The sequence below is a fragment of the Onychomys torridus genome, chromosome 22, assembly GCF_903995425.1.
Source record: "Onychomys torridus chromosome 22, mOncTor1.1, whole genome shotgun sequence".
In the NCBI taxonomy this organism is placed as follows: Eukaryota; Metazoa; Chordata; class Mammalia; order Rodentia; family Cricetidae; genus Onychomys; species Onychomys torridus.
This window is the reverse complement of record NC_050464.1, coordinates 23,102,732-23,121,365: the sequence shown is the minus strand read 5'-3', so window position 1 is coordinate 23,121,365 and position 18,634 is coordinate 23,102,732. Positions and strand designations below refer to the sequence as shown.

The 18,634-nt window shown below is 44.9% G+C and overlaps 1 protein-coding gene and 1 non-coding gene across 3 annotated transcripts in view; one reads left to right on the top strand and one right to left on the bottom strand.

The window, feature by feature from the left end:
- Nucleotides 1–8,436, top strand: part of Tpst1 (tyrosylprotein sulfotransferase 1) — a 63,896-nt gene extending 55,460 nt beyond the window's left edge. For both annotated transcript variants that reach the window (XM_036172562.1, XM_036172563.1), the window contains exons 4-6: nt 2,268–2,318; nt 7,568–7,610; nt 7,961–8,436. In XM_036172562.1, coding sequence (XP_036028455.1) covers nt 2,268–2,318; nt 7,568–7,585 — 69 coding nt within the window. In that variant the 3' untranslated portion in view covers nt 7,586–7,610; nt 7,961–8,436. The remainder of the gene's footprint in view (nt 1–2,267; nt 2,319–7,567; nt 7,611–7,960) is intronic.
- A 2,455-nt stretch (nt 8,437–10,891) lies between these two features.
- Nucleotides 10,892–10,998, bottom strand: LOC118572830. Its single transcript, XR_004943530.1, has one exon. It is a non-coding gene; the product is annotated as a U6 spliceosomal RNA (small nuclear RNA).
- Between the last annotated feature and the right edge of the window lie 7,636 nt (nt 10,999–18,634).

Sequence of the window (18,634 nt, the reverse complement as noted above, 5' to 3'; positions counted from 1 at the left end):
CCTGGAACTCACTCTGTAGCCCAGGCTGGCCTCGAACTCACAGAGATCTGCCTGCCTCTGCCTCCAGAGTGCTGGGATTAAAGGTGTGCGCCACCACCGCCCAGCTCAAACTTATTTTTTAAAAATAGACTGCTTTACCATTTTTATGACATTAATAGTTCTTAAAAGAACAAAAACAAAACTACTGCAAACTGTGTTGAAACATTTTTATACTTAGACAGTGGGTATGTATGTGTTTTAGTAGCGTTGTATTTATTTGTCTGTTTGTTTTGGAGAAAGAAATAGGGTCTCACTGTATATAGCCAAAGCTGGCCTTAAACTCAAGATTCTTCTGCTCCTGCTTCTGCTTCTCAAGTACTGCATACTAGATGTGTACCACCAAGGCCAGCACGAAATCACTGTTTAACATTAAGCCACTGAGTTAATTTGATTAGTTTTTCCTATCAGCGGTAAGGCCCTGGGTTTGGTCCTCAGCTCAAAAAAAAGAAGAAAAAGAAAAAAATGCTCTGCTTAAGTATATATATAGTAAGTCTACCCAACACATCAATAAAAGATCACAACATTCTCACACCTCATAATGACTACAATATCAAGACAATATATTTCTTAGGATCTGTCCCCCAAACACACTGTCCAGATTATGTGTCGAGAGTCATCTGTGCCATTAGTAGTATAGAAATTCATATTATTTTCACTGTAGAGTGTCATTGACTGTTTAATAACATTATTATTATTATTATTATTACTACTACTACTACTACTACTACTACTACTACTACTACTACTACAACATGGTCCTGAGGATTAAAGCTAGGATATCATGCATACTAGGAAATTACTGTACCAATGAGCCACACTTTTTTTAGACAGGATGTCACTGTGAATCTCTGGCCAGCCTGCCTCTGCTTCCCAAACGCTGGGATTAAAAGCACATATCATCACATCCCGCCTATTTGGAGTTATTTTGAGTCAGGGTGTCAAGTAGCCTGTGCTGACCTTTAACTCACTATGTAGCTGAGGCTGGCTTTAAACTTAAGATTCTCCTGCCTCCACCTCCCAACTGCTTGGATTATGCATCCCTGTTCCTGATTTACTTATCCATTCTGAGTGTGTTGTTCCTCTGGACTGCTTTGGTCATACTGTACTGGAAGTGAGGGTTTGTTATATTATATGCCCTCATGTCAAACTGTATTGTCCTAGTTATAGCTGCTTGTTTAGTGCAAATTCATATGTGTGTATATATATATACACACCGTATTAGTTACTTTTCAATTGCAGTAACAAAATACCATGACCAAAGCAATACATAAAAAGAAAGCAAATAACTGGGCTTAAGGTTTCAGAGGGCTAGAGTCCATCATGAAAGTTGGCATAGCAGCAAGCAGCAGGCATGTTGGCACTAGAGCAGCAACTCAGAGTTCATTTCCCAACCCACAAACAGGAAGCAGAGAGAGAGCACATTGGGAATGGTGTGAGCCTTTTGAAATCTCAAAGCCTGCCCCCCAGTGACAGATCTTCTCCAACAAAGCCGCACCTACTAACCCTTCCTAAACAGTTCTGCCAGCTGGGGGACCAAGTATTCAAATATATATGCATGGAGTCGGGATGTACTTCCCTAGCATGCCAGAAGTCCTGGATTTGATCCCCAAGACTGTACAAACTAGGCAAAATGATGTAGGCCTGTAATCCCAGCACTGGGATGGTAGAGACAGGGGAATTAGAAGTTCAAGGTAATTCTTGGCTAAATGATGCGTGTAAGGCCAGTCTGGGATGACCTTGTCTCAAAAGAAAAGATCTATGAGCTTTAAGTAGATGTCACTTTAAGGGTCAGCTAATATAGCTTAATGGGATTCTTGAGTAAATTGAGGAACCTGAAGTTGACTCAAATCCAGGGTTGGAACTGGAACATCGATGGGCAGCCAGGAGGAGCTTGCTCCAAACCAAGGTGAATCTGAGGGAGCTTACTGCAGGCTTGCTTTTTCCCAGCTACTAGGAATGGCACTTCAGATGTTCTGGCATTTTTATATTTTTATTTTGATTCCCTCCCTGAACATACCCTGCCTTTTCTTAGCCAGCCAGTTGAGGAGCGTGAGGGCAGGCTGCAGGGGGCAGGGGTCTCCCTAAGTTCTGTTTCTCTCATTGCCCCTGGACTGACAGGTTCCTCTCCCACTCCAAACTACCCGGAAGTGAAGCAGCAGCCCAATGGCTGAGATGTGCACCAGGAGGCTCCTGTTTGCTTAAACTCACTCCTGCTCTGTTCTTTCCAGGTCTATAAAGGAGAATTTCAGCTACCTGACTTTCTGAAAGAAAAACCCCAGGTACTGTACACCGCTTCTCCTTCCTCCTCTCTTATATCAGAGCTGGCTCTTCCATAAAGGAAGCTTTTGGAAAGACAATGAAATTTAAGCAAGAAAACAAAAGCCGGGTGTGCTGTTTGTACCTCTTATACCTGCTGTCAGCTGAGATGAGAGGATCATGACAGATCCAAGGCCAGTCTAGGCTACACATGGAGTTCCAGGCCTGCTCCCTTCTCAACATGCAAACAAACAAACAAGGGAAATAGAAAAGGATGGTAGCCTGTGCTGGTGGTAGCTAATGGTCATGACTTGAGAGAGTTCAGGGACTTCCACAGCTAGGGAAGTGCTTTGTTGATAACAGATCTGATTGCATACATAGCCACACAGTATTTCACATGTAAATAAGGAGAATGTCTGAGCAGCTGCCCAGCCTCTGGAGCATCTACTTTGCATTAAGAATATGCAGCCACCTTTGGTGTTTTTATTCTGTTCACATTGTGGTGTTTTAATTGTTCTCACATTGGAGACCAAAAGACCTTACACACAGCAATTGGCTGTCAGCAAATGGTGACAGTTCAAAGCTTGTAATTCTTATGCTTTTAAAAAATAATTGAAACCACGGGGCATGGTGATACATGCCTTTTATCCCACTTGGGGCAGAAGCAGGATCTCTGTGAGTTTGAGGCCGTCCTGGTCTACATAGTGAGTTCCAAGACAGCCAGGGCTAGTCAGAGAGCCCTTGACTCCATCAAAGAAACCAAGAAACCAACCTTGAACTAGGCAGGCATGGTGGTACATGCCTTTACTCCCACTTGGGAGACAGAAGCAGGCAAATCTCTGTGTGTTCAGGGCCAGCCTGGTCTACATAGTAAGTTCCAGAACAGCCAGGCCTACATAAGAAGACCCTGTCCCAAAAACAGAAAGGAAGCCAATCTCTAATTACAACTTAGTGTTTCAATTCACTTGCATTCCATTATTGTGTCCTGAGTTGAAGAAAAACAGAGAATGTTGTGGTGGATGTGCCTGAAGTAGCACAGAGTATCCTGTCGTCCCCTGTCACCTGTGTAACAGCTGGGAGAAGTGACGTCACTGCCTGTCTGCATTAGCCTTGATGTTCTGCATGGGGCTGAGACGTACTGTGTCTAAGGAGCTGCTGCTGTCCATACTACCCATACAGTTTCCAACGACGTTTCGGTTACGATCGCAGGGGAAGTGCACCTTCTGTGTCTGAGCTGTGTCTCGGCAGCAAGCCTGGAGTAAGCAGGCTGTCTTGGAGCGCAGTAACACGGTCTCTCCCACCAGGCATGAAGGCTGTGGCCGACCTGACCACTCAGTTACCAGCCCTCCACAATGATGCGTGATACCAGAGCATTTCAGAGTACATTCAAGGCATGCTCTTAGCAGTATAGATTTAACCCTCTCCCATTCTTTTCATGCATTCAACAGTTGTTTGCTAGGGGTCTGTTCTGAGTGAGAAATTAGGATACGTCCTCAGGAGTTGGAGGCAAAGGGAAGTTCTTCTCAAGGAATTCTTGATCTTCCTCAAAGACCTGACGCTTACCTAGAGGGGAGAGCAAGGCCGGGCCCAAAGTATACTTGACATCCCGGAGCCCTGGGTGAATTCCTGAATGAACTATTGCTCACAACCTTGGACATTGGAGCCAGAAAGCAATCCAAGAGGCAGGATAAACTTGAAGAAAGGGGATTTAAGACCAAAACCAAAGGCATTCCTGTGCTGCAGCACATAACCCACGTCATCTCCAGATGGAGAAGGTAGATCATACAAGAGAATGTCCCATCCTTTAGAGGAAAGATGTCTTTAGTCATAAGGACATGATCGTGAATTTAAAGAATGATAAATTGCAGGGCAGTGGTGGCACACACCTTTAATCCCAGCACTCAGGAGGCAGAGGCAGGCAGATCTCTGAGTTTGAGGCCAGCCTGGGCTACAGAGTGAGTTCCAGGACAGCCAGAGGTACAGGGATAACTTGAGAAACCCTGTCTGGGGGATGGGGAGGAGAATGATAAATTATACACCAGAGTTGAGAATATTTACTTAATAAAACTTACCATAGCTGGATATAGTGGCACATGCCTGTTTTCCCAACACTGGGAAGATGGAAGCAAGAGATAATAAGTTCAAGGCTAGCCTGGGCTACACAGACAAACCCTATTTTAAACAAACACAAACAATGAATAATGCTAGAGTTGCTGAGATGGCTCAGTGGGTAAAGGCATTGTCACCAAGCCTGACAACCTGAGTTTGATTCCTGGAGCCCACATAAAGGGGGAAGGGATGAACTATGTGCTGTGGTACACACATTCCCCATAGCATTCACACAAATACCCATCTGCACAAAAATGAAGACGTAAATAAGCAATTTTTAAAAATGAATGCCAGAGGTGGGTATGGTAATACAACCTTGAAACCTCAGCACTTGGGAGACAGAGGCAGGTGGATTTCTATGAGTTCAAGGCCAGCCTGGTCTATATAGTGAGTTCTAGGCCAGCCAGTGCTAAATAGTGAGACCTTGTCTCAAAATAGTAGTACTAATAATAAACTTTAAATTATTATTCTTCCTTAATATGCATGTTTTGCCTGCATTCATATCTGTGTACCACATGCATTCCTAGTACCCGAGGAGACCAGAAGAGGGTGTCAGATCCCCTGGAACTAGAGTTAAGAGACGGTTGTGATACACCATGTGAATCAAACCTGAATTCTCTGAAAGAGCAACAAATGCTCTTAACCACTGAGATTTCTTTCCAGCCCAATAATAACATTTGTTTTTGTTTTTTGAGACAAGGTCTTTCTTGTAGTTAGAGTTTTCCTGCCTGGCCCAGTCAGGACAAATCTCTCTCACCCACCAATCCCACAGTCTCTCAGACCCAACCAAGAAAGCACACAGAGACTTACATTGTTTAGTAACTGTATGGCCGTGGCAGGCTTCTTGCTATCTGCTTCTTCTATCTTAAATTAACCCATTTCTGTTAGTCTATACTTTGCCACATGGCTTGTGGCTTACCGGTGTCTTTACATGTTGCTTTTCATGGCAGCGGCTGGCGGCGTCTCTCTCCAGTCTTCTACTTCCCAGAATTCTCTACTCTCTTGTCCCGCCTATACTTCCTGCCTGGCCACTGGCCAATCAGAACTTTATTTACACAGAGCACTATCCACAGCACTTTCTGTTATGTAATGCTGGCTGTCTTAGAACTCACTATGTAGATCAGGCTGGCCTCGAACTCACAGAGATATGACTACCTCTGCCTCCCATGTGCTGTGATTAAAGGTGTGCTCCACAATACCCAACTCAAAGAATAAAATCTTTAAGAACTATAAATAAATGGTAGAAAATAAGCTCTCAGTAGGACAGTATTTTTTAAACACATCACTGATTTGTAGAATATAGAGAATTCTCCTAAGACAATAAGAAAAAGTTTTTCAATGCTTTAATAAGCATTTGACATTACTCACTGTGGTGACTTTATTTAATCTTCCATACAGACACATTTAGAAAGTGAGGATTGTGGTTCGGGGGCAGATGACTCAGTGATTAGGATCACTGGCTGCTCTTGCAGAGGGCCTTTGTTCCATTGCCAGCACGCATGTCAGCTGACTTACAGCTGGCTAGAACTTCAGCTCCAGGGGATCTGACACTCTCTTCTGGCCTCTTGGGGCATCACACTCACATGTATGCACTCTTACCCAGACAGACACATGCACACACACCTACGTTGAAAAATAGAAATTCTGAAAAAGCATGCTATAGCAATGGATCAGCAGTTAAGAATAGCAGCAACAAAGGAATCTCTCGCTGCATAATGGCTGCTCTTCCAGAGGACCAAGGTTCAATTCCCAGCCACCCACATGGTGGCTTCCAGCCACTTGTCCGAGGAATCTGATGTCCTCTTCTGGTTTCTTCAGGTACCAGACATGCACATGGTGTGTAGACATACATGTAGGCAAGATACCCAAACACATTAAACAAATAAAAATTTAAAAGAAAGATTATGGTTTAAGAAAGAAATGGTCCAAGTGTGGGCACATGCTTTTAGTCTCAGTCCCTGTGAACTGGAGGCAGAAGAATCAAGATCCAGGTCATCTTCAGCTACATGAAGGGAGTACATGAAACTCTGTCACAAGAAAGAAAAAACAAATAGAAACTGGGTAGGCATGGCAGCACGTGCTTTTAACCCAAGAGTCGGGAGGCAGAGGCAGGAGGATTGCTGCAAGTTCAGTCTGTTCCACATAGTTCAAGGTCAGTCAGAACTAAGGAAGAGGTACACAGGCCAGGCCTGGGAGGGCCCTGTAGACAACCGTGTCCCTGTGGAGTCAGAGCCCACACTCTTTCTGCTTGGTCATGTGTGCACTAACCACAGGCTCCTGGACTGTAGCTCCCAGCATTTGACTTGAGGCTGACTCGAAGATTCAAACATCCAGCCACGGTGTTGATCTTTCTGATAATTAGCCCACCCTGTCATCTTATGTCCTAAGATAGACTTAGGTATGACTCATGGGGCTTGTGAGGAACAAAGGCATCCCTGTTACTCAGGAGATGCCAAGGATTTAGTCTCCCTGGAGTGTGGGAAAGGCCCGTCCAGTTTCTTTCTTTAGAAAAGTACAGGCTGAATGTATCTAAAAGTCTGAGCAAACCCTGTTATGGGTCTGGGGTCACTCAGAGGGTCATTTGCCATGATCATGAATATATTTTAATAATAAGGAGAGGCTTTTTATCTAGGTGCTGGCCCCCAACGTGGGGCCAGGACTGTACCTGAGAGCGCCCCTAAGATGCAGCCCCTAGCCACATCAGTCCAGGGCTTATAGGGACAAAGCCATAAGAGTACGTGTGTTCTGTCTGTGTAGGCAGGGTCTTCCTTTGACATATGTGTCTTGCAGTTGTCAGGTCATCTTTGTGAGCAGAGTAAGCAAGCTCGGCCACAAAAGCAGAAAGAGCAGTCAGTCTAAGGCCTAGTGTCTCACTAGAACAGCAGATTTGACAAGATCAGTCCATTTTAAGACTAGTCTTCAATGTCTTGGGAAAAGGGGAAGTGGGCTGCTAGAGTACAGCCTATAAAAGCCAGGGCCTTACATGCTAGAGGCTTTTTTTTTCCCTTGGTCTCTCAAGCATAGTAAGTTCAAACTTTAAATATAATGTTAGCCGTGACAATCCTTTGGGGCATACATGGTGTGTTGGTGAGAGCCGTCATCACCTCTACTGCTAACCTCTTGACTGCAAGGATTTTAACATATCTATGGGTTCTTTCCACAGACTGAGCAAGTGGAGTAGCTGGTCTGGAACTTCCCACAGTGAGGTGAGGTCTCCGGGTGCTGCTGGGTGGGATTCTCCACTTGGGCTGGCAGAGACAGCAGTGTGTCCAGATAGACTTTGGACATTAGTGGTAGCTTCAGGTGCAGGCAACTGTTGCCATCATTAGAAAGGGTCTGTGGCAGCCCCTGTGCTCTTTTGCTTTGTACCTGGAAGTTATTTGCAGGTACTGGAAACATCTCAGGTGGGACGGTGTGCCCCTCCTGCCGTCCCTCAGACCCTGAACTGCTGGAACCCACCCGCCCCCTAGCTCAAACAAGAAAGCAGGTGGGGAGATGGTGCAGGAAGGGCTGCTTTGATCTGTGCCTGTGACCACATGCTGTGTGTTTGCCCTAGGGAGACTGATGCCTTTTCTACTGAAGGGAAACCTCTGGAACCGCTGTCTCCTGCTGGGAGAAGTGGGGTGTCCTGTTCACCTGCCAGCCTCCCTGAGTGATGGCTCTTGAGCCCAGTGGCATGCACGGCCCTCAAGATAAGGAGCCCAACAGGGGCACAGTTCTGTTACAGCTCTTCTTGGTCTTGTCTTTTCTTACCAGATTCCAGTCTTTCATTTCAAGAGAAGAAGGGTTTAAAGATGGCATTCTGTTAACAAAACTGGCACTCTCATTTGGAATAGGTTGTCTGTACACGTTCTGGTATTTTGTAGAAGACTTGTACCTGTTTAAATGTATTGATGTGGATAATAGTAAATACCTTAATTATTTAAATAATTCATTGTATTGTTTCAGAGACGTTGGGAAATTACTGTATACATTTACAACTTAATGACTTTTGTATTTTATTTTTCAAAATAAAAGCTTAAATGTGAAGCATTGAGTGGTTATGTTTTCAGTACTGTCGTTCAGAGGCACACACCTCCTCAGATGGCGCTAACCCAGCTTCCTGTGGGCTGTGCTACAACTTCCCTCTCTGTACCGTCTCTCTCCCTCCCCCCACTTTTTGTGTGTATGTATATATTTGGGGATATGGGGGGGTATGTACACATACTTAGTCATGCATGTGTGTGTGTGTGTGGCCAGAGGTTGATATCAGGTATCCTCCTCACCCTTCACTGTATTTTTTGAGACAAGGTTGGTCTCTCGGTGAACCTAGAACTTGTGTTTTTGGCTAGGCTGCTAGACTAGCCAGCAAGCCCTGGAAACCTGCCTGTCTTTCCTTCACCAGCTCTGGGGTTATAGAGGCTTGCACCACTATCAAGCCTGGCTTTTACATGGGTGTTAGGAATCTGAGCTCATATCCTCATGCTTCCACAGCCTAATCTACCTGATAAGCCATCTATCCCCCCCCCCCAGCCCTAATCTACCTGATAAGCCATCTATCCCCCCCCCCCAGGCCTAACCCACCTGATAAGCCATCTATCCCCCCCCCAGGCCTAATCCACCTGATAAGCCATCTATTCCCCCCCCCCAGCCCTAGTCTACCTGATAAGCCATCTATCCCCCCCCCCATCCACCTGATAAGCCATCTATCCCCCCCCCCAGGCCTAATCCACCTGATAACCCATCAATCCCCCCCCCCAGGCCTAATCCACCTGATAAGCCATCTATTTCCCCCCCCCCCCAGGCCTAATCCACCTGATAACCCATCAATTCCCCCCAGGCCTAATCCACCTGATAACCCATCAATTCCCCCCAGGCCTAATCCACCTGATAACCCATCAATCCCCCTAGCCCTTGGCATGATCATTTCTTAATGATCATTGTTTATTTGTTTTGAGACAGGGTCTCTTTGTGACCCTGGTTGGTCTGGAACTCACTCAGTAGATGAGGCTGGCATTGATCTCAGAGAGATCTGCCTGCCTCTGCCTCCAGAGTGCTGGGATTAAGTGTGTACCACTTTCCTAGTGAAGTTTTCTGTAACTTCTTTCAAAGACCTATTGCCATTCTTCTATGAATCCTGTTCTGTTTGATGCTGGCGTGCTATGTTTAAAGTCAAAAAACTTACTGTTTCCAAGAAGCCATTATTGTGGAACACAGAATAATGTGCATAATAATAAGAATCACTTTTATTGATTATGTTTCACCTGCTGGCACAGAGTAAGATGGTTTATGTGTTATTCCATCTTCACACCTGCTCCTGGTTCAGTCATACCTGCGTCACCAGTGACCGCACTTTCTGCCCAGTCACTCAGCCGGAAACTGAAAGGTCATCCTTGTTCTCGCCTGCTTCTCTTTCCACCCATGCATGCACGAGAGTACAAGACCTCTGACCCTACCTTCAGGTCTGTATTGAATGTATCCACTTGCCTCCAGCCCCTCTGTCCCAACCCTAATCAAAGAATTCACCATCTGTCATCATGACATCATTACAGCAGATCATTTGAAGCAGTATTTCCAGTCCCACTCCTGTGCCGATCCTTTCCACTTAAAACTCTGACAGAGCACACACTCTGCTGTGGTCCAGACCAGCCCTCTGCTCCGTCCCACCCTACACTCTGTACATGCTGGCGCTCTCCTGGAATGTCTCCCCTCTGCTCCTGGGCTGGTAGCCGCCTCCTTATCCTGAGGTCTCTGCATGTCCTATGTCCTCAGGAAGATTCTCCTAGCTCTTGTACTAAAACTAGTCACCTGTGGTGGTTACTTTTTCATTGCTGTGACCAACTTCACAGGAAGAAAGGTTTTGGTGTTTTTTTTTTTTTTTTTGGTGTTTTTTTTGTTTTGTTTTGTTTTTTTGTTTTGTTTTTTTTTGCCTTATAGTCCATCATGGAGGGAAGACATGGAGAGCGGATGTTAAGTGTGGTTGACCAGGAAGCATAGTGGCCAGAGCCAGGCGTGGGTATAACCTTCAAAGGTGCATCCTAGAAGAAGGTAATGTTAGAATCCGGTTGCTGCTCAGACCACAGTATTCCAGCAATTTTCCCCTTCCATCCCAACAGGCTCCTTACTGTGACATCTGTTGAGTCCCTGGCTAACAGGCTTCCATGTAACTGGATTTCTGACCTGGAGATGTTAGCTAACACTAAAGGGGGGCTTGGCGGCCATCCTCCTTCCTACTTTCTGCCTTCTGCCTGGGAATGGGAGAGCCTGGCTGCAGGGTTGGGTTCCCATCCTCAGAAAAGTGGGAGAGACCCCTGCTTCTGCCATGTAGACCCTGATGTCTCCCTTCAGCTAGCCCATCATGCTGTCTGTCTGTGGTGGCTAGGGCCAATTTTCTTGAGAGCTGTGACATGTTTTGTCTGTCTGTCTGTCTACAGCATTAATAATTCTTCTGGTAAACTCCTTAACCTCAATAGTCCTTCTTAGTGTTCCTCTTTTTTTTTTTTTTAATTAAAATATGGAACGCTTCACGAATTTGCGTGTCATCCTTGCTCAGGGGCCATGCTAATCTTCTCTGTATCGTTCCAATTTTAGTATATGTGCTGTGGAAGAGAGCACCAGTGTTCCTCTTAAACCCATGTCCAAGACCTTCCACACCCCTGATGACATATTAATACTTCGATTAGGTGCCTGAAGTATAGTTCCCACTCACAGCTGACCAAAAATCTATGATGTGGCCTCTTTACCCCACTGACACCCCCACTGCACCCGTTCTGCATAACATCTTTTTTTCTGGCCTAAGTATATTTCTTTTTCCTTTTTCTTTTTTCTTCCTCTCCACTCCCTCCCCCACTCCAGACAGGGTTTTTCTATGTAGCCCTGGCTGTCCTGGAACTCAGTCTGTAGACCAGGCTAACCTCAGACTCAGAGATTTGCCTGACTCTGCCTCCTGAGTACTGGGATTAAAGGTGTGGGCCACAATCTCATGTCTCTTTTTTCTTTTTCTCTTTCTTTTTTTTTTCTTTTTCTTTTTCTTTTTTTGAGACAGGATCTCATTCTATAGGCCAGGCCAGTCTAACTATGTAGTCCAGGCTGGCCCAAACATTGTAGCAACTTTTCTGCCAGGATTATAGGTGTGAGCCACTATGCCTTGCCCTGATCTAAGCATATATTTCTCGAGCGCTATGAAGAAAGACCTTTCTCTTCTGTATAACATAAGAGATTCCTCTCAGCATTTTATTTTATTCATCTACTTATTTATTTTTCAGACAGGATCTTTCTTACTCTGTATAGCCCAGGCTGACCTGGACTTCACTAAATATCCTAGGCGGCCTTCAGACTTGCGGCTATTCTTCTGCCTTATCCTACCAAGTGTCCTTAATCATTTTATAACCATGTCTATATTTGTGAAACGTTAGGGTTTCACAGAATCAAATGAAGCCCTATAGAATAACTGACCAGAGTAAAGTTGAAGAACAGATAGCTGGATAGAGCCAAACATGAAGAAACTGGGAAGCTGAGGCAGGAGGATTACAATTTATGGGACTAACCCGAGATAAATATAGCGGTCAGGCAAACCGGGGCTAGGAAGTTAAAAACAGTAAGTGGGCATGGTAATACATGCCTGTAATTCCATCACTTGGGAGTATCGGGAATTCAGGGCCAGCCTGAGCTACATGAGACCTTTCTCAAAAAAAGGACCGGAGAAATGGCTCCGTGGTTAAGCATACTTGTTGTTCTTGCTCTTGCACAGAACCCAAATTCAGTTCCCAGGACCCGTGAGGTGGCTCCCAGCTGTCTGTCACCCTTTTCTGGCCTCTTCCGGCACAGCACATAAGGTGGGCAAATTCACGGGCAAAACACTCACACACATAAAATCTAAAATTTGTTTTTAAAAATAAAGACAAAAAGTGTGGGGTGGGGGGAGATACAGTAATCCCTTAACCTGAGGAGGGTTACCCAGAGCTCCTTTAAGGTCAAGGCCCTGTGCAAACCACTTTGCCTGGAGCTGGAGCCTGAATGATAGATAGTGGGTGGGTACCGTACTAAGACCTACATTTGTCAAGATAATGAATGAGTTCAGGGAAATAAAGTATATTGCCCAACGTTGCCCATTGAGTAAGTGTTGGGGGTGGAGCCCAAGTGCAGGCAGCCTGGCCCCAGAGCCTGGGTCTTAATTATCACTTATTACCTTCCAATGACCATCTTTACATGAGATGTTTGTCTTTACTCATCGTTAGTACTTAGGGGAACGTTTTAAATACCACCCCAGACTTAGTCATTTCACAGACAGGATTGTGTGCTAAGAACTTTAGGTAGATTACTGTCCTTAGACTTTAAGATAGTGCTGGAAATCAAGAAAAACATGTGTAAACCCTTAGTTCAAGCAGTCACAAAGCTTACAATGCTAGCTACCAAAAACTGGTTGGTAGGTGATGGGCTAGGCAAGACATTCCTTTTTGCTTAAGTTTTTCTTGTCACTTTGGTCTTTTTGTTGTTCAAGACTTATTTATTTTGTTTTTTTCAAGACAGGGTTTCTCTGTGTAGTCCTTGCTGTCCTGGAACTCACTCTGTAGATCAGGCTGGCCTTGAACTTGCAGAGATCCGCCTGCCTCTGCCTCTCCAGTGCTGGGACTAAAGGTGTGCGCCACCACCACCTGGTTTCATGTATTTATATTTTAAATTTTAATTTTTGCCTGCATGTATGTCTATGCAACACTTGTATACCTGGTACCCATAATGGCCAGGAGAGGGTGTCGGATCCACTTGGACTGAAGTTCCAGACAGTTGTGAGCCACCATGTAAGTACTGGGAATTGAACCCAGGTCCTCTGAAAGAACAGCCAACATTCTTAACCTCTGAGCCATCTCCTCAACCCTATAGATTTTAATTTGTAATTGTGTGTGTCTTTTGTGGTGTGTGTATACACAGATGAGTGCAGTGCCTGTGGCGGCCAGAAGAGGGCCTCCGATCCCTTCAAGCTAGAGTTACAGCTGGTTGTGAGCTCCCCGCCCCATCCCTGAAACACACAATGGGAGCCAAACTGGTTCTCTGTAAGAGTAATGCTTGTTTTTTGAAACAGGATTCACTATGTAGCCCAGGCTAATCTCAAATTTAAAATCCTCTTGCCTCAGTTTCCTGAGTTTTGGGATTACAAACATGTCACCAAGTCTGGCTTCAAAACTCTGTATTTCTAAAGAACTCAAACTTCTGGCCTTCTGGGCTGTTCTAGGGGCTGAGTTGCTTCTGTTACACTGTCCCTGTTCACTGTAACCTTCTAGGCCTTTGTGTCTTTGCATAGAGAACACTGCCTCACGTGGAATTGGGCAAAAGAGGTAAATTTTATTCCTTTAGGACTTATTTTTATTTCTTTTTCTCCTTAAGGTCTAAATGATTTAATTATTCTTCTTCTCCATAAGGTTTAAATCATAGCAAAGTAGTTCATGATTTTGAGCTGTGTGTGTGTGTGTGTGTGTGTGTGTGTGTGTGTGTGTGTGTGAGAGAGAGAGAGAGAGAGAGAGAGAGAGAGAGAGAGATTAGGCTTATGTTTAATTTTTTGGTTTTTTTTTAAGCAGAGGATCGAACCCAGGGCCTTGTGCTTACTAGGCAAGTGCTCTACCACTGAGCTAAATCCCCAACTCCATGTTTAATTTTTTTATTTTTGGTTTTCTGAGGTAGTCTCAGGTAGCCCACTCTGGCTTCCAACTCTCTTTGTAACCAAGGATGCCTTTGATCCCTTCATCCTCTAACCTCCGCCTCCAAGTGCTAGGTCTCAGGAGTTCACTACCATGCCTATCTTGTTAGGGAAATAAATGGGGCTCATCCTTTGCAGGGCTTACTAAAGATCTAACTGTTGGTTCGTTTTTTGTTACAGTGTAGAAATGACCTCATGGTCTGGCTTTGCTATGGAAAGCCTAGAGCGCCCTCTGTTGGCTAAACACGGGATGACTGCAGGATCTGAAAATGGTGTTTGGCTGGCAAGGAAATAGATCAGAATGTATTGAAAGCTTTGTCTACCTTGGGCCCAGTGAGATCACTCAGTGTGTTGCTGTCAAGCCTGGCCACTTGAGTTCTATCCTAGGAACCCCCCATGGTGGGAGGAGAGAACTGAATCCTGCATGTTGTCCTCTGACTATAATACAGAATGTGGAAAAAGAAACAGATGAAAAAATTATTTTTAAAGAGAGACAGTGGGGCTGGAGCTATGGCCTCTTGCAGAGGACCCGGGCTGTTGTCAGCACTTACATGGTGTCTCACAACTCTCTGTAAGTCCAGTTCCGGGGATCCAATGCTCTCCTCTCAACTAAGTAGGTACTAGGGTACTAGGTGGCATTTGGTGCATATACATACATACACACACACACACACACACACACACACACACACACACACACAGAGGCCAGACATTCACACAAACAGATCTTGATTTTTTTTTAAATAGCAAAAAAGGAGAAAGTTTTGTTTCCAAAAAAGTACACTACAATGAGCCTGTGTTTTAAAATGAGCTGGGTATAAAGTTGTTAGTGATTTTTATGTGTATGGGTGTATGCCTGCATCTATGTCTGTGTACCACATGATTGGCTGGTGCACACAGAGCCAGAAGAGGGCCGATGGTTGTAAGCCCCCAGGTGCATCCTGGGAATTGAACCTGGGCCCTCTGGAAAAGCACTCAGTGCTCTTAACTGCTGACTGAGCCATCTCTCCAGTCCCAAGACATTTCCTTAGATGGAGAAAAAAAATCAAGAGATTGAATTCTCTAATTTTACAGGTGAAAAAAAGTACCTGTGGTTTTGAATAATGTGATTGACATGACTTCTTACATGTAATACTAACCCATCTCTTTTTTCTTTCTTCCTTACTTGCCCCTGGTCTTCTTTCTTAAAGGGATGCTCTCATGTATCCTAGGCTGGTGTTTAATTTTCTAGGTAGCTGAGGACTGCTCTGAACTGCTAATCCTGCCTCAAGTGCTGGGATGCCAGGCATGTAACAACACCCCACTTGACTCAACACATTTATTTTCTAATGACTTATTATGTAACCTGCCCTTTTGAGTTAAGATTAGCAATATTGATGCTGTCAAGACTCAGCTCTTTTTTTGATCTTCACAACTGCATCATTGCAATGTGACTCAAGACGAAGCAGATTCTCCTCTCTAAAACTCGGATGGAGCTGGCTCGGAGAGATCACAGTGAGGCTAGGAATTAAGTCTTCCTTTTGCAGGGTGGTCAATGATGGCTGGGGAGCCAAGTCTGGCCACACACGCTCATTTCGGTCTTGTCTGTGGTTGCTTTCCTTTCTACAATGACAGAAACCAAAAGGCTTGCCAAACCTAGAGACGTTTACTCTCTGGTTCTGGTCAGGAAAGTCTGGCCGACCTCTGCTCTTGCTATTTTAATTCTATATCGCCTTGGGACTAGTATTTCTCTGTGCCTGAAAGTTTTTAGCCAACTAAAAGAGTTCAACTGAATTCAGTTCCAAACAAATGTCAGAACTGAAGAGCTAGAATCAAGTGTGATGGTATATGCCTGTAGTAGAGATGGGAACTCCAAGTTCAAAGTCATTCTGGAATGCTAAGGGAGCTCTAGGACAGTCTGGGATATGTGAGACCCTGCCTCAAAATAAAATAAAGACTGGAAATATGGCTCAACAGTTAAGAGCACTTTCTGCTTTTCCAGAGGACCTGAGTTCAGTTCCTAGCTCCCATGTTATGTGGCTTACAACCACCTGTAACTTCAGCTCTCAGAGACCTGACACTCTTCTGGCCTCTGCAGGTACCCATACCCAGGTGCATAAACACACAGAGACACATAAGAAAAAATAAAATTAGTAAATACCATTGAATGGGCACTCAGATTCTTTCCTTTAAAAAACTGAAAAAATATGAGGCTGGAGAGATGGCTCAGCAGTTAAGAGCACTGGCTGCTCTTCCAGAGCTCCTGGGTTCATTTCTAAGCACCCACATGGCAGCTCACAACTGTCTGCAATTCCAGTTGCAGCTGGTCCAAGATCCTCACACAGACATGCATGCAGGCAAAACACCAATGTATGTAAAATAAAAATAAACCATTTAAAATTTTTTCTTTGGGGGGAGTTGTCAGAAAGCAATACAACTCAGTGCCTAATTTCAGGGCTTGATGTCATATGACTTGTTTATCTGATTCTTGGGGGAGTTCCAGGGCATAACAGCCTCTGTTCTCTGAGAAGAGACCCACCCAGCCCATCTGCAGAGGCTCCCTGGCCCTTCTGCACAGCCTCCCTGTGAGCTGGCTGGAAGTCATTCCTGGAGTGGTGTGGAGGGTGACTGTTGCCAGCAAACTGTCCTTCCCAGAACGCCTCCTTTATCCCTTCCTACCCTCCCAGCAGCCCTCACTCCAGGCTGCTGACCTTGGATTTCCCAAACTGTATAAACAAGACCAAATGGGAAAGTACATTCCTAAAGGAAATTCTTGGCAGAAAATAGAAGAGAGCTCCGGCACATAAAAATGATTACGTATGTGTTGCCCCTTTCTTTCCTTCTTTCTTTCTCTCTCCCACTCATTTTTTTTTTCTTGAGACAGGGTTTCTCTGCGTAAGCCTGGCTGTCCTAGAACTCACTCTGTAGACCAGGCTGGCCTCGAACTCACGGAGATCCGCCTGGCTCTGCCTTCCGAGTGCTGGGATTAAAGGCATTCGCCACCAATGCCCAGCCCACTTTCATTTTTGAAACAGGGTCTTGCATAGCTCAGGCTGGCCTCAAACCCACTATGTAGCCAAGGATAAGCTTCAACTTCTGATCCTCTTGTTTGTACCCGAGTGCTGGGAGTTATATTTCTTTGTGTGCTTATGTGCACATGCGCACATGTATGCCATGGTGTGTGTGTGGAGGTTGGAGGACAGCTTCCAGGAGTTGGTTCTCTCCTGCCATGTGGGCTCCAGCGTTTGAACACAGATTAGTGGCAAGTGCCTTGACCTGATGAGTTACCACATTGGTCCAAGTTTTATTTTGATGATTAGCACATTATCCAGTTAATATGTCACTGGGGGTGGAACCCAGGGCTTAGTGCATGGTAGGCATTCTACCAACTAAACTACAACTTCAACTCTTTTTTTTTTTTAAAGAATTATTTATTTATTATGTATACAGTGTTCTGTCTGCAGGTATATCTGCAGGCCAGAAGAGGGCACCAGATCTCATTACAGGTGGTTGTGAGCCACCATGTGGTTGTTGGGAATAGAACTCAGGACCTCTAGAAGAGCAGCCAGTGCTTTTAACCTCTGAGCCATCTCTCCAGCCCCCCCCCCCTTTTTTTTAAATCTCTCAGATGTATCCCAATCTGGCCTCAAATTCTTCCTGCCTCAGTTTCCCAAGTGCAAGGGTTGCAGGCCATTGCCACCTTACTCAAAGTTTCATTAGCTTATCAGAATGTCTACTCCATGCTCCTTAGCTATGTGATTTTCCCACAGACTCCTAAGGGAGAAGAGGCTCTCTTGCAGTGTGGATAAATGAAGAAAATTAGCCCAATGAATCAACCTTGGGCCTGCTCAGATTTTTTTGTCATAATGATAAAATTCTTTTGTTACCTAAACCAAAATTTGGTTGCAATTTCTGTTGCCATGGAAACACTCTAATTGTCATAAGGAAGAGAGGAAATTGGTTGGGCTGGTGGGTTTTGTTTGTTTTTTTTCTTCCCTGACAGGATTTCAAAAAGTCCAGGCTGGCCTCTAACTCATTATGTAGCTGAGGAGGACCTTCTGCATCCATGTCCCAAGTGCTGGGATACCAGGTCTGAGCTACCAAGCCCTGGCTTAATTTTCCATTTCTGTCAAGAGTCTGAGAGCACATGAGGAACTCAGTGAGAAAGTAGTTTAAAAGCTAAAATCTGGGCTGGAGAGATGACTCGGTAGTTAAGAGCACTTGTTGCTCTCTGGGAGGACCTGAGTTCTGATCTCAGCCTGCTCATTGAGCAGTTTAAGGAACCTTAACAACAGCTCCAGGGGATCTGATGCCCTCTTCTGGCTTCCAAGGATACTGCATGAAAGCCTGACTGACATCCGCGTCCTCATTTTGTCTGTCTCCTTTTCTTTGTGTCAGAGTCCTGGGTGATTATACATAGGCATGTTTGTCCTGTGAGTTATCTGCCTAAACATAGTCCAGTCCCCTCACCATTGAAAGCAAAAAGATGACTGAGGCATCTCACTGTCCACTTCTGACAATGTCCTCTTGCGGGCGCTCCTCACGGTGTTCAGTCAGTGTTCTAAGTCTGCAAGGCATCTT